Genomic DNA, 20416 nt, shown 5'->3' on the forward strand with positions numbered 1-20416 from the left:
GGGGCAGGCAGGTCACCTTTCAGATCCTCCACCCGGGGGCTGCTCGGGCGGCTGAGTGAGAAGCTGGTTTTGGTGGCCAGCTTGCCCCCCAGCACCATCTCGTGGGACACAACCCTCCGGCCACTGGTTTCTGGAAGGGGGAGGAGTAAAAACTACACTCAGTCTCCTTCGTCCCTCCCAAGTGCACCCTCCCCCTCCATACTGCCCTGTCCCCTGGCCTGCTCCTCGCTGGTCAGGAGAGGCCTGACCTCCTGTGACCTCAACTCTTCTGGGACGGGCTGCAGGTGGCCTGGAAGTCCCGGGCCTCCTGGGGCCCCTGGAACCTGCCCAGGGGGAGCTGTAGGGGGTGGAGGGGCCGGGGCCGGAGCCAAGGCAAGAGCAGGAGAGCCGGGAGGCCTGCAGACGGACACGGCAGCATGCCCGCGAGAGGCAGTCCTGAAACGTCCTCCCCGTCCCCACCCCGAGCTTAACGCACAGAGCGGGCCCCACCGAGCTCCGCCTCTGAAGAGGCCGCCCCATTAGCTGGTGGCCTTCGGCTCGAGAGACCCGGCTCTCTAAGGAGCGTGGTCAACAGCGAGAAGAGGCTGCTCTGAGGGCACGGCACCAAGCCGTCTCCGACAGAGGCCCGACAAGCGGGAGCCTGCACCTGCCACCAATGTTCCCTGCAGGGTTTCGTCCCCGTCTGCCCCCCACCCGGCCCCGGGAGCGGCAGAGAGCTGGCGGCTGGGGTCCCCGCCCCACCGCTCCCACAGCCCGGGTGGGGGGCAGCCCCAGCACGTCGGGGGAGCCCGTGGCCCTCTGCTAGAGGCGCAGACCTGAATCTCGCAGACGTGACACCCTGGCCGCCCCGCCCCGATTTACTGTTGAGACCAGGTGTGGAGCTGGGGACCAGGCCCCGGAGCTTCTTGAGGGTATTCACAGCTACGTTCAGATAGATGTTCTTGCTGGGGCTGCGGTCGTAGGCCACCTTCTCCTCGTTCAGCGCCTGAGGACACACACCACAGCCCTGTGGCCCTGTGCTCGGCGGGCGGGGGAAGGTCCCGGCCCCTCGGCCTAGGACCTGGCCACCCCTACACACACCCCAGCCCGCTGTCCCCCCAGCCGGCCCACGGCCACCTCCCAGGGTCACGCACCTTCTCTACGGCTTCCTGGTTTGAAGAGCAGAATTTGAGACACTCCTCAATAAACAGGTTGAGATACCGCTGGCGGATGACGGTGGGGACTTTGCCCCCAAACTCTTTTGGGATAACGGGCTTCTTTAAACTCTAGAGAAGACAGACCCATCACAGACGGCCTATACCGTGCCTGGTCCCCTGATGTGTATCGCAGAACCCACGGGACACCGACATGCAGGATGGACCCTGCTGGAAACTCTGGGCTTCGGGGCCCGCGAGAGCTCATCCCTGGCTCACTGAGGCCAGCACAGCCGCGGCAGCGTTGGCCAAAGGGGAAACTGAGGGCAGGCGTGGCGGGGGGCGGGGGGGGGAGGGTACATGGCCGCGTGCCCGCTGCTCAGTGTCTATGAACTGAAGCCGCCCTGGGCGAGGGGAGTCTGTTAGCAAAGGCAGCAGAGGGAGCCGGAAGGGGAGGAGCGCCCACGCGGCACAGGGGCGTCGGCAAGCCAGGCGCCCAGGTTCCCGCGGCAGGGGACCCGGGGGGGGGGGGCGGGCGCTCACCTGTAAAGACGGGCTGTGGGCAACACGCTTGGGGGTGACGGTGGCGGTGGTCTTGGACGCCATGCCGGACAGCGTGCGCGCCTTCAGGGGCTGGCCGCCCGGTTCGGGGCCATTGGGAGGCCGGCCGCTGCTGGCGGCGAGGGTCCTCTTGGCACCTGTGGGGGCTGGTGGGGCACAGGGGACGTGAGAGCAGGAAGAGAGCACACCCATGACCGAGCTGCACAGCACCCAGCAGCCACGGTCGTTCAGCGTCAGCAGGACGTGCATCTCAGAGCACAGGGGGACGGGCCGGGCTGTGGGGCACGGGCTACGGAATGACATCAGGCTCTATGTGCGTTCAGGCAAGTCCATCGAGAAGGGGGGAACTCAAATGGGGCTTCGGAGGCCGGCTCAGGCAACGTCTCCGCCGGGGCGGCCCGGCGAGTGGCAGGGCACGTGGGAAGCCTCTGCCACATGCTCCGGCCCCCGACTCCGAGGCATCGACCTATGAGGGAGGAAAGGCCCTCGCTCCTGGGCTGCGGACCAGAGGGTACAGGATGGCCCCGGCCCAGTCACTGTGACCAGCGGGGCCGGCCCTCCGCTGCCTGTGTGTTCTGCCTCTCCCTTTGATGAGGTCACAAAGCAAACAGTCTCCCGCCTCCCCGGGGAGGAGGGCACCCGCCTGCCGGGCTGTTTCCGAGGGCTCCGGGGAGGCGGCGGGGGCCGGAGGCCGGGCTGCGGGCGTGCGCACGCGCCTGCACGGGGCTTCTGTGCCGACAAAAAACGGGAGCGGGTGAGGAGAGCACGGGGCCCAGGTCCCCGGCCTCTTGCAGGCACCATGGCACCACAAGCCGGCCGCGGCCCATCCCGCGCCAGGGCCGGCGGCCTCTGCAGAGTGGGCGGAAAACGCGCACTCTTCCGGAACGGAAAGACAGCTCTTAGGTTCGTTCACACACGGACTGTTTGCGCAGCACCCGGGCTGCGCCTGGGGAGGAAAGCCGGCACGAGGCATCGGAGGGGACTCCTCGACTTCGGGCGACCCCCTGCAGCTCGGGAAGGGTGCCACTGGGTCTAAGGGTGCCGGGCCATCTGCGAGTCAATGCCACCCCGAGTGTGTCTGCTGAGGACTGTGGCAAGGCCTGTCCCGAGCCACGGAGGATGACCCAGGGGACCCGGTCATGTGCAGGAGGGGTTCCGCGTCCCAGGATCCACACAGCTCAGGGTCCTCTCCTGTCCCTGCAGCTAAACCGCTGCTGAAGATCCACGGCACACACTTCTTGCCCTCAAGTTCTCTCTGGGGAGAGCTCGGGGGAGGGGAAGGAGCAGACTCCAGACAGTTTATCCTAAAGCAGGGAGAGGCAGGGGAGGGCTGGGGAGGACTACCTGGTGGGGCCCACCCCTCAGGCCCTGGTGACTCCAGGGAGTATCTGAACCAGCAGCAAGGACGCCCCCCGTGCCCCCCGAAGCTGGTCAGATGGCAGGGGGCCTCTACAACCCAAGAGAAGCTGAATGTGCATCTGAACGGGGCTGCCAGGTGGCCGAGTAGCCAGGGGCCCCCCTCACACTTCCCCAGCTCCAGATGCCACCGAGTGTCCTGCCGGTCAGACCACGCAGGTCTGACCTGACTCTCGCACAAGACCAAGCGGGGGAAGCACCCACAAGACAGAAGGAAACACAGCCCCAGGGGCCTCCAGACCAGCTGGCTCAATTCGGCCAAGCTGAGCGCCTCCGGGGCCACAGCCTCGCTAACCCCAGCCCCACAGACCACCGAGGCCAGCCCCCCCCCGTTCCCGGTATCACGGTATAGAGCCCGGTGCCCCCACTCAGGAGCCCGGGGGAGGCAAGGACAAAAAGACCAGGCAGGCAGGGACAGAGTGGAAGTCACAGGGAGATCCCTGGGTCAGGGCCTCAGAGGGAGGCAGGAAGCTGGCACAGCCGACTCTCTGGGTCTGTTAGACAGACAAGGGGTGGGAAGAAGGCACCCCGCAGACCCCCCCAGAGCCAGCCCCCGGCTACCAACACCAAGGCCGGGAAAGGCCCGGAGCCGCTGGGCACTGCATCAGGCCTGAGTTAGCCTCCTGCTAACAGTGGAGGGAAACTTTTATCCCCATTCCACAGACCAGCACACTGAGGCCCCGGCTGGGCCCCGTTGGGAGTTCACCATCGCTGGCAGAAGCAGAGCCTGGCCTTGGGCTCCTGTCACACCCCCGAGCCCCTGTGCCCCGGGACTCACCTGCAGCCAGGCGGGGGTTGGGGACGTGGGCGATCCTCCTCTTCTCGCCGGGGGCCGAGATGTGGACGGAGGACGACGGCTTCTCGGCCGGCTGCTGGGTGGCCTGGAGCCAGGCGGCGGAGTCCCTCTGGGCCTGCTGGGCCCGCCGGTAGCACACCTCCTGGGCGGTGGGAGGCCGGGCAGGGGGCACTGGGCCTCTCCTCCCGGGCTCTGCCTGGGTGATGACAAATTCCCGGGGGGGTCTGTATGCTGGGAGCACCCAGAGCAGGCCACACGGGGCAAAAGGCTGACGGTAGGGCCACGGACGGGAAGGCAGGGGCTCCGGGGCCAGGGCCAGGCACGCGGCCCCGGCGCCCTCCTCTGAGCGCTCAGATACCCTGGCAGGAAGCAGCCAGCTCCACGCGTTAGCCCTCAAACTCATGTTGCCTCGCTGTCCCAGGGCACCTCGGCTGCCCTGCTCTCTTGGCTCCTGGCCTCGGAATGCCTAGGCCCTGCCCTTGGCCCTGATATAGGCGCGGCGTGGGTGGGACTCATTAGGCCCCTGATTGGATTGGCACGCTAATCCAATCGCACTTGACTCCGTTTTCTCTGGCCTTCAGCTTAGCCAGGGGAAGGGTCTGGTGATAGAATCCACCAGAGCTCCCAGGTGCTTGGCAGAGAGCCCGGTCCTCTGCCCCAGCCTTCCCTATGCCACCCACAGCTGTTTCTCTCTTTGGGGTGGGATCCAGCTCTGCAAGGTCGGGCCACTGGTCCAAGATCACACAGCACAGCTCACAGCCAGCAGTCCCCCCGTGCCCCTCCGTGCCCCGTGCCACCCAGCACCGGACCGAAGACTGGAGGTGGGCCCCAAGCACGTCTCTGCCACCACGTGGGGAGTGCCAGGCACGTGCCTGCCAGAGGAGGCCGTCAGCAGAGGCCGGGGGGCCTTCTCTCTCCCACCAGCCTCCCCTCAGGGCCCAGCAGTGGACTTTTACCTCCTTGCCTTGCTTGGAGAGATGAGAAATCCTCCGCTTCTGCCCCGGGAACAGAGTGGTGAGGCCCGAATGCCCCTGGGCTTCGACCTTCTCTTCCTTGGGAGGCTGAAACACACATTCAACCCTCGATGAGGTTCCTCCCTCAGACCTCACCCCCACACCAGCGCGGCGACTCCTCTGCCCTCCCCGCCGCGAATATGTAACTCAGAAAGGACACGGAGAGTGAGGTGGGAAGGCGGGAACACAGTCAAGGGAGGGCCTACCGGTCTGGAAACACGATGTGGGGCTCTCACCCCCAACCGGGACGCGTGCTCTGCCCACTCACAGATGGGGAAACCCCGGTGTCGGCCAGTCCCGCACGCGACTCCTGCAGACGCACCCAGCCCGAGCGTGACCCAGGCCCCGGCCAAGGTGGTCTCGGGCCCAAACCACTGCCTCCTGCTCCCCTCCCTCGCCAGCTCACACGGGGCAACCCAGAAATGTGGGAACAGAGGGAAAAAATCTGAACAGCAACACCTCAAAGGTCTGTGAACAGAGCACAGCACTGAGGGACCAAGCAGGCGGCCCGATCTTGTGACAGGCACAGAAGCTGCAGGTTTCCGAGCAGGGACCAGCCCCTCTGGCTTTGTTCAAAGCAAGCACCCTCTGGTGGCGGGACGTGGGTGCACTGGAGTTTGGGGGGTGGGGGAGGAGAGTGAGAGGAGAGGGAGGGGGGAGAGAAGGGAGGGGAGTGGGGAGGGGAGGAAGACAGGAGTGGCCTGGGGAAGGTGGAGAGAGGGAGGCAGGTGGAGGCGGGATGAGCGGGGCACAGGGGGAGGGAGGGAGGAGAGAGGGGGGAAAGGAGAGAGAGGGACGTGGGGGGCAGGGGAAGAGAGACCGTGGGAAGGGGGGGGGGAGATGAAGGGCAAGGGAGAGGGGAGCTGCCCCCCACCCCAACTCTGCCCAGTCTCCCTGGTTTTGGGGCCTCGGTGGCCACGGGCCCTGCCTGGGGGACCTGGCGCTCTGTTTCTGGACAAGGTGCCGGGGCAGCAGGGCGCCAGCAGGGGCTCCTGGACGGGGAGGGAGGGGAGCACCCCCCCCAGCAGGGCCCACCTGCCGGGCCCGCCGGCCTCTGTCCTCTGTCTTGACACTGGTGGATTCGTTGAAGATGCGTAGACACTCCTCCAGGGGGTCGGAGTCAAAGTCGACCTCCTTCTCCAAAGCTGAGTAGTCCACATCCCCACCGGCCCCGGAGGAGGAGGAGGAGGAGGAGGAGGAGGAGGAGGAGGAGGGGGAGGCGGGGGCGGGGGCGGGGGCAGGACAGGGGGGCTGCGGGGCCTTGAGGCGCTTGCGCGGCCCCTGAGCGGGGGAGCAGCCCAGGCTGCGGTCCGAGTCCGAGTCCGAGTCCGAGTCCGAGTCCGAGCTGGAGCTGAGGCAGGGCAGGGCGGGGGGTGCCGCGGGCCCCGGGCCCAGGCCCTCATCCTCACTCTCGTCCCCAAAGAGGTCCGCGTGGCTCAGCGCCCGCTTCTGCAGCTTGGGGGCGTCCCGGGAGGCACCCTCGTCCAGCGAGCGGGCCTTCCGCTCGGCCAGCTTCCCCGGCGGCGTCTTCCCGCCCGTCCTGCTTGGCAGCTGGTGGGCACCCCCGCGGTCGGGCCGGCTGTTCCCTGAGCTGGCCACCGGGGTGGCCGAAGATGGCTTTTTCTTGGTCCCTTCGGGCTGCTCGGCCCTGTGCCGGGGGCTGCCGGCCCGCGCGCCCCGCCGGTCTGCACAGGGTTTCCCGGCAGGCCGCCCCTGCTCTCCGTCTTTACCCCGGTCCTTCCTCCGGACACCGTCCTTGCGGCCAGGGGCGGGCAGGGCCCCGCCTCTCTTCTTCTTGGGTCTCCCCTCCTTGGGGCCGCTGGGGTCCTGCGAGACCCTGGCCGGGGAGCCAGGCTTGGCCCCGGGCTCCCCACCGGGACCCTTGGGGGGCTGCCCGAGGTCCTCGACGTCATACTGCACGGCCATCTCCTTGGTCTCGCGCAGGCTGCCCTCCTCGGTCTCCTGGCCCTCCCTGGAGGCCGGCTTCCCGGGGGCCTTGCCCTCGGGGCCCGCCTGGGCTCGCGGGGGGCTCGTGGTGACCGGCCCATCACCCGGAGCGGCGGCGTCATCATCCGAGTCTGAGAACCTGGCGTCGCAGCCGGCAAAGGGGTCGCAGGGCTTCTTGAGGGCGGGCGTGTAGGGCTCGCTACCCCGGGAGCCCCAGGGCCGCTTGGGGGCCCTGTCATCTTTGGAGCTGGCCCTGCTGAGCAGCCGGGCAGAGAAGTTGGACAGAGGGTCATACTCCAGGTCCGTGGACGGCTTGGAGTCATCCACCACGTACTTGCCGCTGGGGACAGGGCGGCTGTACCGCTGGGGCTGGCTCACAGCCTTGGGCACGTACTCCAAGGCACCGCCAGCCCCTCCGCCGTGGCCCTGAGCGCGATCCACAGCCAGCGAGTACTTGCCGGCCGCCTCGGCGGCGGTGGCCAGGGGAGTGGGCTGGTAGCCGGCATCGGGGCTTAACAGGCCCGGGCGGCCGCCAGGGTTGTAATCGAAGGACAGCGGGAAGGCGTCCTCGTCCAGGCCCGCGGCGGGACTAGTGGCGGGGCCTCGGGGCGCCACGGCAGGGGCCTCGGCCGAGCGGTGCTCGCGGGCCGTCTCCAGGAGCTCCTGGTACCGCCGCTGCTCCAGCTCTACCTCCGAGCGCACCGCCTCGATGGCCTGGTTGACCAGCTCCAGCTCCAGGATGTCCGAGCGGGGCTCCCCGCCGCTGCCCAGGGCGCCATTCTCCCTCTGCACGGGGGGCTTGGGCAGCTCGGGGTTGTACGGGTCATATCCAAGCCCTGAAACGGGAAGCAAGAGAAAACGGCAGTGAGCAGGCCCCCCGAAGAAGCCGCAGCCACACAGGCCAACGTCGGGCCACAGCCTCAGCCCGGGCCTCGCCCCCGAGGCTGCCGGGGAAGAGCAGAGAAGCAGAACCCACCGGCCCCCCCCGCCCCCGCCCCGACCCCGGCCCGGCCAGGAGGCAGAACTGGGCCCCCGGGGGCACGGCCACTCGTCCACAGACCTCCCGGCAGGGGGTGGGGCAGGGGCGACCTCACAGACTGGACGACTAGCCCCAGGAGCCGGTGTGAGAACGGGAGTCCCACGGGCCTGGCCCACACCGCAGCCACGGCGCACTGCCTCCTACGGACGGAGTCGGGAGGGTGTGCGCGGGAGGCTGGCCGGCCAGGCAGGGAGCAGCCACAGGGCCACCCCAGAGGCGTCACCCCTAGGGCTCTGTCCGGCCAACTTGCTCCCCGCAGTTACGTCCACGGGGCCGTGCACGCGCCAGGAGAGCACGGAGCCACCGAGGGACCCACCGTCAGGGAGCACGGAGCCACGAAGGACACCCACACACGATTGTGAGGGGACAGGAAAGGCAGAGTGCCGTCCGTGCCGCGGCCCCACGGAGCAAAGCGGCAAAAAGCATTTCCAGTCACATCGCATTCTGAGAACGCCAAGTAGGGTGGAGAGCAAGCCAGCATCCACCTCAACCCACGAGCCTGGGATCCAGAGTCGGACCCCGGCCAGTTGAGCCACCCAAGCGCCCCCCTCACGTCCTTTTAACGTTTCTATCAGTCTGAACAGTCATGCCCCACCCCCCACCCCCCACCCCCACCACCCCCGGGGCGGCTGTGAGACAGATAATCCTGCTTCTGTTCCAGGTTCCAGGGCATGGTCTACGAGACCAGCACGACTAGTGCCACCAACGTCGGTACGAAACCCACCAGAGACTCTCCCTCATGGACAGAGGTGCGGAAATTCTCCATAAAATGTGACCAAATGAAGCCCACCGTTCCAAGAAAGGGACAATACACCAGATTCAAGTTCGCCGTGTTGACGTATTCCGGAATTCAGAGACTTTGCTAGAAATCCCATCTAAAGCGTAGAATATGTTTAAAAAAACCGAGCGTAACGTACAAACTTTTCAAACCACTAAGCGGTATGCCTGAAAATAACGTAACAGTGTAGGTCAACTATACTCACAAACTTAAAAGACCTTACCGGAGATAATTCTCCACCGTCACCGAAGAATATGTCCGTGGATCCGATGCCCTGTGGTTGACCGTGTGGCAGCGACTCTCCCCCAGAACCTCCAGAAAGGACCAGCCCTGCCCACACCCGGATGTAGCCCGGTGAGACCCATTTTGCACCCCTGACCTCTTCGGGTAAGGAAATCTTGTGTTGTTTTCAGGCCCCGGGTGGTGGTGCCGGCCACCGTGGCCCCAGGAAAGTGGCCCCAGGAAACTCGAGAAAGGAAAGGAAACCAAGCCCTGGGGCTGCCTGCCTGCCTTCAGGGGACAGGGAGCTTTGCAGGGGACAGCGCTGGGGCTGGGGCCGCCTGGGGCCCGAGGGAGGGAAGAGACTGCGGCCTGTGGCTTGCCTTTTGCCTTGGAGCCCATATCTTAAGTCGTAATCGGCAGAAAGGGAGCGGACAGAAATGCTTCAGACGCAGACAGGGAGGCAAAACCAGAGGGGCGGGGGGAAGGAGCCACTCCATGCCCCCCACCTCACGGCTGAACACTAGAGGGTACGGGGGAGGGAGACTGGGGGCAGGGCGCACAGCCGCCCCTGGTAAGAGGTGGAGGGACCACCCAGAGGGGGGCCTCCCTCCCAGCCCACCTTGACCCCCCAACCAGTCCAAAGGCACCAATGGGAGACCCGCCCCAGCCTAACGACCCCTGAGTGAACAGAGGGAAGACCGTGCCCTGCCCTCTCCTCCCCACAGAAGTCCTGGCTGCCTGCAAAGCGGAAGCGCCCAGACCAGCCACGAGCTGGGGGGCACTTACTGGGCACGTCCACCAGGGGCTTGGAGGGGCTGGACTGGCGGGTCTCAAAGGGGCCTCCGGCCCGGCCCACCTCACTCCCCACGCTGCCCCCCTTTGGCTAAGAGTCCTCCCCCTGGTGGGGGAGATGGGAGTTAGGGTCCACCTAGCGGCAGTGCCCCTCCCCCAGGGGCCGGTCAGGGAGGCACCGATGGGGGGGGGGGTCTTTCCCTACCCCTCCCTAGGGAAAAGGGCTACAAACAATGCAGGGCAGCCAGGAGCCCCTTAGCCAGGTTCCAAGTAATGAAGCCACTATACATTTTGAAAGGAAGGGTTTCCCCCCAAGGGAGGGAGAGAGGAGGCCCCACAAAGAGCCTGAGGCCACCTTAGCTCTGGGGGACCGGAGGCAGAGAGGCCAGGAGGGAGGCTGTCTCGTTTTCCACCTTGGAGCCCATACTGGCATTGTAAGGGCGGTCACACCGGCTCGCTCCACCCTCTCTAGCCTCCAAGCACCCTGGCCTCTCAACCGGGAAGGGGCGAGTGCACTTGGGGTCCCAGCAGCTCAGACTCTGAAGGGGGTACAGCCCCCGGCTGAGCCCAGTCCAAGCACCCAGCCCCTCGGTATGAGCCCTGCCAACACAGGGCGCTTTCAGCCCCGGCTGGAGGCTGCCTTCAAGACCACAAAGCAAAAAGCAACACCCTCAGTGGGCCTAAGAAGGTCGAGGCCAAGAGCCTGCCCCTGTGGGGCTTCTGGTTCCCCACTGGTCCTGTAAGTTTTCATCAACAGTCTGAGGGTCTCTAGACAGGTCTAGAAGCTTTGAGTGCAGCTGCCAGGAGCTCTGTTACAACCTCGTGGCACAGGGAGCCCAGAGTTCAGTCCCTGCAGGCAGGCGCCCGCTGAGCCCCAGCCAAGGCTACTCGAGGCTTCGGGGAGGGAAGAGCCAAAAGCTACCGGTTCCCCAGGCACGTGGCCCCTGCCCCGCCCCGCTTCGGAGGGCCGGGTCCCTGGCGGAGCCTGTGGGAACTGGAGGAGCTCCCCAAGAAAGTGTTTTGCGAGCCGCGGGGTGCCCTGGGGGCACCGCCCACCCGCCTGCAGGAACACAGCCGAAGGCTCTGGGCAGGTGGCACCTTGTGAGGCCGGCCCTCAGGGCACCGTGGAAGGCGTCTTCCAATGATCAGGGGGTTGATCCAGATGGGAGCCAAGAGCGCTCCCGTGGGGGTTTGCCCCTGGAAAAGCAAGATCAACTGGGCTCATTTTTGGAAAAGGGAAGTCACCAAATGCCTCTTCCCACCCCTGCCGCCAGCCCACACAGGCCAAGTCTTCCCCTGGCGGTGCCTGAGCCTCGGTTCTGTGCCCTCGGAGGCCACGCGTCCACCAGACCTGCCCTGCTGAAGGACAGAGCCGCCCTCCTCTGGCTCTCCCAGAGGCCGTGGAGGCCCGACACCCTCTCCGACCACCAGCCTCTAGGACAGGCTTCCAGCGTGGTGGACCCCAGGCCTGCTTCCCCATCCCCACAAGGGAAGGCCAGACCCCCGCTTTCCAGGGCTGTGGCTCACTGAGTGCAAGAGCCCACGTGGGGCTGGGTCAAGGCTCGCTATGGAGACCACAAGGGGCTGACAGAACAGCAGGACAGGGCAGCGGGCCCCAGTCACCCCAACCCCTCCCCCTGCCGGGAGACACCCAATTCTGGCCGCGCCCGCGCCTCTGCGCCTCAGCGCCTCACTCCGCTCTGGACAACGCCGCGCAGCCTCCCCTCCACAACGCACGCGGACTCGACGAGCCGGCCAAGCACGGAGGCCACGCTGGGGGAGGTCCATGAGCCCCCACCGGGAACTTCAGGCGTGGACAGAGCCCTCCTCCCACAGATAAGGAGCCGGAGTCTTGGCCGGCCTAGCTGCCAGCCCCGCCCAGCTGGAGAGGTCTGACCCCGAAGCCTGGGTCCTCTCCCCGCTCCGGAAAGGAGAGCCGGCGCTGCCCTCGGAAGGGCTGGCCGTCACCGCTCCTCTCCTACTCGGCCCAAGGTCCGGAGCCGATAAGCACACAGCGCACAGCGGTCCCACCCTGGCTTGGAGCTCTGATAAGACATCAGCGGGGCTCCCCTCCAACCCCGGTGGCGGTGGCGGTGGCGGTGACAGCCGGCTGACCCCACACGGGGGCGGCGGGGACACAGGAGGAGACGGTCCCTACGGCACCAGAGATAAGCAGGATACGCTGGCTGCTTGTGTGGAGCCTAAGTGGAGACACTAAACCCACCCATGTTCTGAGGACTCCATGGGGGGCGAGGCCTCGCAGAAAGGGGGGACATCCCCAGAAGACCACGGTGGCAGAAAGGACACTGGCTGACGGCCAGCCCGGGCCGGCTCGGCTGGAATGCAGGGTAGACAGCCAACTGGGGCACAGCGGTTCTGAGCGCTCACCACCCCTATGGGGGGCAGGGCAGTCCCCAGGTCCTCAGAGGGGCTGGCTGTCACTACTCCCCTCCAGGCCCAGAGTCTCTGTTCCCGGGGCCCCCCACACCCCACTCCTGGACATCCAAGTGCCCCACTGGACAGAGCAGGAGCCTGAAGCCCATGGAGAAAGTACCTGGCCACTCACTCATTCCGAAGCAGACGGCAGAGGCCTGTGGCTGCCTGTGGCACCCCGGACACGCAGGAAGAGAACCATGACAGCCAACAGAAGCAGGTGTTTGAGAGTGCACGTGAGGGACACCTGGGCTGTGCCTGGGGAGCGGGGCCTGGGGTCCACCTCCACCTTGGGCTGATGACACTGGACGGCCCGACCCCTGCACGGCCTCCCCTCACTGCCCTCTGCCCCCTGGAGCCTCCCCTCAGCTCTAAAGCCCCCAGCCCGGGGCGCCTAGGTGGCGCAGTCGGTTAAGCGTCCAACTTCAGCCAGGTCACGATCTCGCGGTCCGTGAGTTCGAGCCCCGCGTCAGGCTCTGGGCTGATGGCTCGGAGCCTGGAGCCTGTTTCAGATTCTGTGTCTCCCTCTCTCTCTGCCCCTCCCCCGTTCATGCTCTGTCTCTCTCTGTCCCAAAAATAAATAAAAACGTTGAAAAAAAAAAAAATTTTAAAGCCCCCAGCCCAGAAGCAAGCTCGAGGCCAGGGCCCCAGGCACACCTGGGAATACCGGTCGCTCGGCACTCCGCGCTCTCCCCAGGGCCTGATCCTGGGAGGACCAGGACAGCAGTACCCACGTGGAGTCGCGGAGTCTAAATACGACGGGGCTCAACCATGCGGCAAAAACACAGGGAAGCATACGGCACAGGCCAAAAAAACAAAGAGAACCCAGAAATCCCTAAAGAGCACAAAAACGCAACAGAACAGCACCCTCGAAGGACTAGGCCGCACTGGCAACAACGGGCCTCCCAGGGGTGCAGCTGATCTGCGGCGCCCCCTCTGCTCCTGCGGCCAGGCCACCATGGGCATGGAACACTGCGGCCCCCCTTCGGCCCTCACAGCCAGTCCACGGCAGGTGCAGATCGCTTTCAGGGTCCGAACACACGATTTCAGCAGTTCTCTCGCTCTGGCCCTGGTGCATTTCCAACACGCTGGCCAGTGGATGTTCCTGGGGTCACCTTCCTCCACAACACAGGCTCCTGGGAGGTCCTGGGAGGCCTAGAACGTGGAACAGTGTCCTCTGGATGCTCCAGGTGAAGCTGGCAGGGAAGGAAGGCCACGCCCGTCACGGCCATTCCTGGAACGTGGGTTCAAGACACGGGGGGAGCCGGCTGTGTCCCCTAAGAGCCCACACACCAACACCACCCATCAGCATCAGTGGCTTCTATTACTTGATCCCCCAGGAAGGTGCTGGGCGGGGGTGGAGGGGGAGTTGGGGGGGCGGGGAGGTGGGGAGTGATGAGGACAGATTTCCCAGGTAGGCCAGCCCCTCCCCCACCCGCATATTTGGACAGCTTCCTGCCCAGAGCCCGATGGACTGTCTCAGCGGCTCCTCCAGGCAGCCCTCCGAGACTGTCCCTGCAGAAGCAGTGGGACTCAGCTGCTTGGGCAGGCCTGTGCTCATGGGTGCGTGGGGATGGGGGCCCCAGAGCTTTTCGGCCCTGTCTCCTGAAACAGCACCCACATTCCTGCTCTTTGAGGGCCCTCTGGGCCACTCCGCTGGAGAAGAGCACACAGGTCTCCCAGGACAAACAACAGTGTTGTGTGACCGTCAACTAGGACACATAGGGACAAGCTTCACCCGGATGTGCCTGGAGTGAAAGCGGTCCCGGTGCTACCTGGACATGCCCTCCCTGTTACCTCCTGGGCCTTGCCTCCCCTTGTCCCCTGCACCCACCCCCACCTCCCAGTCTGTGGGGTGGACTCCCAGACCACAGCAGTACTCAGGGGTCCGTGCTGGAGGAGTCAGAATCACTGTCGCAACACTGACCCCTGCTGGAGCCGCGGGGGATGGCAGCAATGCTGGCGAGCAGCCTCCCCTCCCCCGCCCCAGTTCCCCCCAAACCACAGGACAGAAGATTCCAGGCCTTTCACTGCACTGTCTCCCAGTCCCAACCAGGGATTACCATCTCCCCACCCCCATGCCCACCCCTGTTTCCAGCCGCCAGGCAAACTTCTACTCACCCTTCAAAACCCAGCTCGGCAACCACCTGCTGGGGGACACCCGCCCGATGTCCCTGCAACCCCCAGTTCCCCAGCCCCCAGCCCCTATCTGTGCTGGACACCTATCCTTTGCTGCCATGGTGCCCCATCCTGGTCCCCAGGTATGTACTGAATTCAGATCCATCCGGAAGAGCCCTTGCAGGGTCCTGGGGCTAGCTCCTGATTTTACAGAAGACACCCAGGACCCAGGTATACCTGCGTGTGTACGCACGTGTCCAGGCCAAGCCCCACCCCCAGAGCTGGGCCCCCCATCAGCCTCCCACCCTGTTCTCCAGCAAACTACAGCAACAAGCAGGTTCCCCCAGGTGCTCCACGTGGCCGTTTCCAGAAACCTGCAGCGCCTGGGGGGGCCGCCAGACCAGAGGCCCTCACACGGCAAGCACACGTGCCCGCTTCCTCAAAAGGCACAAGCCAACGGCAGAAACTCTGGAGGACGCAGCTATCGCGAAGGAGGAGAGCGGTGGCCAGGAGACGTCTCCCTGATTCCCCGGCAGTCCGCCCGGGGGGCTCCAGGCTCCGGTGAGCCCCATGCCTCCTACCCGCTGTCCATTTCCTTCTTAGCGCCCGGCTGTTTGTCGTGCACCACATCACACCGACCAGTCTGCCCACTGCCCACGCACACGGAGCAGAAAGAATCCCCGTGCGCAGACCCCTCGACAGCCCCAAGGATTGTTCTGCAAAGGGGATACGGGCTGCAGAGGGGAGAACGTTCCCGCAGCTCTGTCCACCGAGGGCCCGTGTCATTACTCGCTTCACGGAAGGGGTAACTGAGGCCCAGGCGGTACCGCTGACCTGCTGGAGGCCCCCTGCCAGACGGGCTCTCTGCACAACAGAAAGCGGAGCCAGGAATGCCCTCATTCGGGGCCACGCACCCCCGCCTTGGCCGCACCTCCTCCCCGAAGCCCCTGGAGAGCCCCCCGCAGGCAGCCCCACGCGGGGGCTGGGTGCTCAGCACCACGGGGAGGGGCGCCCCCACCCGCTCCACGAACGGGTGGAGCTCCTCCAAACCGACAACCACAGACCTCCCCAGACACCACTCCGAGTCCCCTGGGGGCAGGGTCACAGGGCCAGAAGCAGCTTTATGTGCAGACACAGCGATAGGTGTGTGGCTCCAAACCGGCTCGGGGCGCGAAGGCAGGTTTTTTTAAGGCTCCTCGGGCATCCAGAGGACTGCCAGGTGTGGAAAGCTGGGGACTCGGTCCCAGGACGGCCCCTCTCCTCACCGGGGCTGCGGAGCCTCGGAAAACACGATCCGACGTCACCAGTGCAGCAGGGTCACAGCTACATGAAAGGACAGCAGGCCTCCTCCAGCTCAGGCCAGGGGGAACACCGCAAGCCAGGAGGCACGGATTGGCAGCGATTTCCACGTGTTTCTTCGGATTTTGGGGGATCGTCCAACGTTTTTAAAACAAACGTTACCCAAGTCCTGAAAAGAAGTGCTTTGAACAGAGGTAACGTGCAGGCTTCACCGGCTGGGACTCTGCCCCTGAAACCACAGGCAGGGCGCACCCGGGGGCACAGAAAACCCCCACATCTCTCCTCTAAGGCCATCCTCACAGAAAACCAGCAACGGCACAGCAGAAGCACCACCAAGGATACCAACGGCTTCTCCCGTGGGAGGCCTGCGCGGCTGGGCCCCTGGGGGCTGCGGCATCTGGGGAGCGGCAGGGGCTGAAGTTGGAAAACAAAGTAAAGCGGCTGCAGTGAGAATCAGCCTATGACCAAGGGATACGGGGTGACACCGGGGAACGTCTGTTGTCACTGCAGCTGGGGTAGGGGCGTCACGACCGGGGGCGCCCAGCACACCCCCCCACGGCAGGCCTGGCCCCGAGGACGGGGGACTACTATTCCTCCAACCAGCTTGAGAGCTCCCACCCAGACCCCGCAGGACGCCCAGCTCAAGCCCACGTGCCCACCAGCGAGCAAACGGTGCAGGGTCCTTGCTCGGCCGGGCCAGGCCTCCAGACACCAGGCTCTGCTGGGGTTCTCCCGCAGCCTCAGGGCACAGAAACGCTCACAGCGCTGACGGGCCGGACGCAGGAAAGCACACTTCCGTGGTGGGGGAGTCGCCCCCTGAAACCCACCGGCACCCCGCCCACAGAGGAAGCAGCAGAGGGGCAGCGTGGCCACGCCTCGGGGGCTGCCTGTTCGTTGAGGCCGTGCCCTTCCTGTCCCGAGTCCGCTCGCGGAGGAAACAGAACCCACCCTCTGCTGGGAGGCCCTATTTCCCTGGCTCCAGCCCCCTCCTCTGCAGGACTCTGTGGGCTCAGAGCTGCCCTACAGAAGCGGTGCTCGCTCTCGGGGCTCCAGACCACGCAGGGCCTTCAAGGGCCGAAATGTGAAGCCCAGGGGCAGGGCTGCCCCGAGAGCCGCCACCCCTGCCACGGCCGTGACCGCTCGTGCCTTCCAGCCTGTCCTCAGGTTTCGTGTTCAGATGTCACAATTCTGTGTCTCCCAAGACTCGCTGTGACCTGCCGGCCCCAGGGCAGAGCGCAGAGCGCTGAGCCTGACACACAGTGGGTGCCCAGGTGTGTGCGAGACACGTAGGTGCTGGGCAGCAGAAACTGGAGGAAGGTGGTGCGTGGGGCGAGGGCCTGACTGCCAAAACTCAATCCCATAACCCCACTTACCGGCCACGTGCACACAGGAGAGTGGCTTCCCATCTCTGGGCCTCAGTTTCCTCATCTGTAAAACGGGGACAATCATCCCTACCATTCAGAGTCATAAAGAGCCTGCCCAAGTGCATGCTGCCGAAACTGGGCAATATCACACCGAAGTTCGGAGGTGGGGATCCTGAATCCCACACTGGGAGGCACGGGGCTGGAGCTGAAGGTCTGGAAGGAACAGGATCCCTGCCCCGGCCCCTCACGGGCCTCAGACTCTGCCAAAAGTCTCAGGAGCCCAGCGGCCCAAGACTGGAGGTGCTGGGCCTCACGGGGACCCCAACGTCCCACCTGCAGGCTGCGTCCACCAAGCACCTTAGCAACGCTGTTGCTTAAAAATGAGTCCAAGCAAAGCTGGCCCAGCCCACCCTGGCAAGAGCGCCTCCCCGTGCACATCTGGACCGCTGCGGCCTCTTCCGACCCATAGGAAACTGAGCTTGTCAAAATCTGGAGCAGGGGGAAGCTGAAAGGGAGGGAAAGGACTAGGCACACACTCTCCCCTGGCGTTCTCAGAGGGCAGCGACCCCAGAAGCATGCCACGGAGAAGGAAACAGAGGGTCAGAGAGGCTGCACGGCAAGGAAGAGGCTGAGCTGGGATTTGGCCCTGCCCCTCTTCAGGAGAGGCGGCGTTACCAGAAAGCAGGCTTTCCCTCCCCTCCCTCCCCTCTCTCCCCTCCCTCCCTTCCCTGAAAAAAGAAAATGCAGACCCACCACGGAAAGGGGTAGACAGCTGCATTTTTCCCCTATAGCAAGTGGGGCACACAGGACTTCCTCACCAAACAGGCTCCTAGAAATGATCCTTTAGGAAACTAACTGGCCATTCTTGACGTAGAAAGAAATCTGAAAAGTGACTTACCACAGGAGGGACACACGAGGACAGAAATCAACACCCCAGAACGGAAGGCTGGAAGGCAACATGCAGACTTGGGGCCAAGTCAGAACGTCAGGGGCATAAGGGAGTGGGCCGGCCCTCTCTGGACTCACCCAGAGGAACCCAAAACCCAGGGGGCTCTTTGCAAAGCAATGCGTACGACACCAAGAGGCAAACAAATGGAGTCAAGAAACCGCGCCTCCACACGTGAGCTGGGCACTGACTCCCAGATGCCTCCAACGTGCTGTCCGCCACCTTCCTGGCCCCCACGAGAGACGGGAGTGATAATGACCCGATGCTGAGGTACCAGGGGGCACCTCTGTTTTGTCTTCTCAACTGCAGGTTCCTGACGGCCGCGCCCGTGGCTCGCAGCTCTGAATGCCCCGTGCCCAGAACAGGTGGGGAGCCAGACAATGAACGCTCGCATCTGGCTGTCTGCAAACTGTCAGCTGCAGGTGCGGGGGGGGGGCGGGGGCCCCCAAACAAATTCGTGCGAGAAATGTAAAAAACCCTACTATTCTTTCCTTGGCAAAATGGGAAAACAGGCCTATTATTTAATCCCAGCCGGCGCACTCCTCTTTCGAAGACGGTTCTGAAATAAAAAACATTTTTCCTGGGGAAAGACAGAGAGGGAATTTGAAATTGAGGCTGAATGAGGAAGTCTGGGTCTGATGGAAAGGGAGAGCCAGTCCCGAAGGACAGAGATCACCAGCGGGAGCCTGAGTTTCCCTCAGAAGGAATGACACCACTTAATCCTCCCTCCAAGCCTTTCCCTGTGATGTCTGTCCTCCTTCCCCCCACCCCTCCCCGTTCTTAAAGTCTCCGCTGAAATCCCACACCTCCTACAAGAAGCGCTCCCAGCTTTCACCAAACTCTGCCGTGACAATGACAATCACCGCGAGGATACGACGTGCAGCCCGCTAACATTCTCTGCCCAACCAAAAGAAGGTAATTTCCTGGGAGCCTATCCGCCCTCCCGTCCCAGTCCCTCGGGTTTGGCTCACTCCCGGTCCAGCTGCGTCTGACACAGGGCTCGACACACAGTAGGTGCTCCTAAGACCCTCCCGACCCCACTACTGGAGGCGCGGAGGGGGAACGCAACGCAGCAGCAGACAAGAGCTGCCACGGGCACCTGGGGTTGGGGGCGCGGCGGGGATGGTCACCCCAGCGAGAAACTCGGGGGCGAGTAAAGGCAGGGGGAGTCCTGGGCCTGCGGACCAGTGTCAGCCGCGCTTGTTTCCCGAGCCCCGTGCTCAGCGTTCGGCCTGCGCTAGCTCACTGCACCCTCGCGACAGCTGTCGGACGGCATGCCCCCTCACGGTTACACCGTACGCTCATGGAAACGGAGGCTCGCACAGATCCCGCGACTTGCACCGGGCCCCGGGGTGGGTGGTCCCGGTCCCGGCTGGCGAGACGACGCCCACCAGCGTCCGGAGAGGGGTCTGGGCCGAGAACGGAGGAGCCGGGAAAGTCCCAGCCGTGGAGTCTAGCCCCGGGTCGGGGAGCCAAGCCCAGGTCGGGCATTACCTGCCGCGGAGGGCGCCGCTCCACCGCCGACCAGCGCGCCGGGGCCCCGGGCCCCGCGGTGCCGGAAGTGGCAGTAGGGCCGCCGGCAGGGCCCCCCGGGCGCCCCAGCCCAGTAGGGGCAGTCGATGGCCCGGAAGAAACCGGTGGAGCGTAGCATGGTCCGTCCCGAAGCGGGACCCCGGCCCGGAGCCGCCCGGGCCCCCGGGCCGCTCACTGGCGCCGCGGTCGCCGCCGCCCGCGCCTCACGGACCCCGCTGCCGCCATCTTGCTCCGAGGCCCCCGCAGGCCCCCGGGACGCCGCCGCAAGGGACCCCGGGAGCGGCTGCCCGCAGCGCGCCTGATCAGAAACTCCAGCCCTCGAGGAACCGAAGCGCTTCGCGGACCCGTGGGCAGGGACAGGTGGCCGCGGGGGGAGGGACGGAGGGTGCGGGCGGCCCCGCCTGCGGCCTCCAGGGGCTTCGCCGGCGCCGCCGCCCGGCCCTGAGCTATGGCAGCAAAGCCATCTTGAGCCCGAGGCCCCGACGGCGCCTGGGCTGTCTACTGCGCGCCTGATCAAAAAAAAAAAAAAAACACAACAACAACAACAACGAAGTCCGTCAGGACCAGCTGTCATGCATTTGCTATTAATTTGCGTTTTAGGAACACGTTGCCCTGAAGTGCCCCCTGCCGGACGAGGCGAGCCCTACAGGCGCGTCTTGTGCCTGGGAACCTGCTCCGTTTACCCCTAAAGCTTACCTCCGCCCTGGTGTGCAGCTGACTTGAGTCAATGAGTGCTTCCTTTCTCCCCGCTGGACTCTTGTCCCGGACCCACAAGAATCCCGTTCTCACTCATTCATGTGTTCACATAAAATTGCGTGCCTAGTGTATACCAAGATCTACCCTAGATGCTACCTTGACCTGGACAGATGAGGGATATGGTGGGGAGGGGAGGGTCCCTGGAGCCTGGAGGGTTAGGCCAACATCTTAATGAAAAATTGTAAGAATGCGGCGCCTGGCTGGCTCAGTCGGTGGAGCGAGTGACTCTTGATCTCAGGGTCCTGAGTTCAAGTTCATATATATATATGA

The 20416-nt window shown here is 64.9% G+C and overlaps 1 protein-coding gene and 1 long non-coding RNA gene across 3 annotated transcripts in view; both read right to left on the bottom strand.

The window, feature by feature from the left end:
* Positions 1-19621, bottom strand: part of REXO1 (RNA exonuclease 1 homolog) — a 27615-nt gene extending 7994 nt beyond the window's left edge. The window contains exons 1-8 of the mRNA XM_040461705.1: positions 19352-19621; positions 5955-7702; positions 4863-4967; positions 3889-4102; positions 1677-1840; positions 1134-1265; positions 862-985; positions 6-130 (exon numbers count right to left, since the gene is read on the bottom strand). Of these exons, the coding sequence (XP_040317639.1) occupies positions 6-130; positions 862-985; positions 1134-1265; positions 1677-1840; positions 3889-4102; positions 4863-4967; positions 5955-7702; positions 19352-19508 (2769 nt within the window). The 5' untranslated portion in view covers positions 19509-19621. The remainder of the gene's footprint in view (positions 1-5; positions 131-861; positions 986-1133; positions 1266-1676; positions 1841-3888; positions 4103-4862; positions 4968-5954; positions 7703-19351) is intronic.
* LOC121021533 (uncharacterized) lies at positions 15350-19345 on the bottom strand. Of its 2 annotated transcripts, none has more exons than XR_005786577.1 (2): positions 16921-19345; positions 15350-15961 (listed from the first exon to the last, which is right to left on the bottom strand). It is a non-coding gene; the product is annotated as an uncharacterized LOC121021533 (long non-coding RNA). The 2 variants fall into 2 exon arrangements; XR_005786578.1 differs by lacking the exon at positions 16921-19345 and adding an exon at positions 16207-16913.
* Positions 19622-20416: the final 795 nt, after the last annotated feature.

This window comes from Herpailurus yagouaroundi, unplaced genomic scaffold (genome assembly GCF_014898765.1).
Source record: "Herpailurus yagouaroundi ecotype Mexico unplaced genomic scaffold, PumYag 295, whole genome shotgun sequence".
In the NCBI taxonomy this organism is placed as follows: Eukaryota; Metazoa; Chordata; class Mammalia; order Carnivora; family Felidae; genus Herpailurus; species Herpailurus yagouaroundi.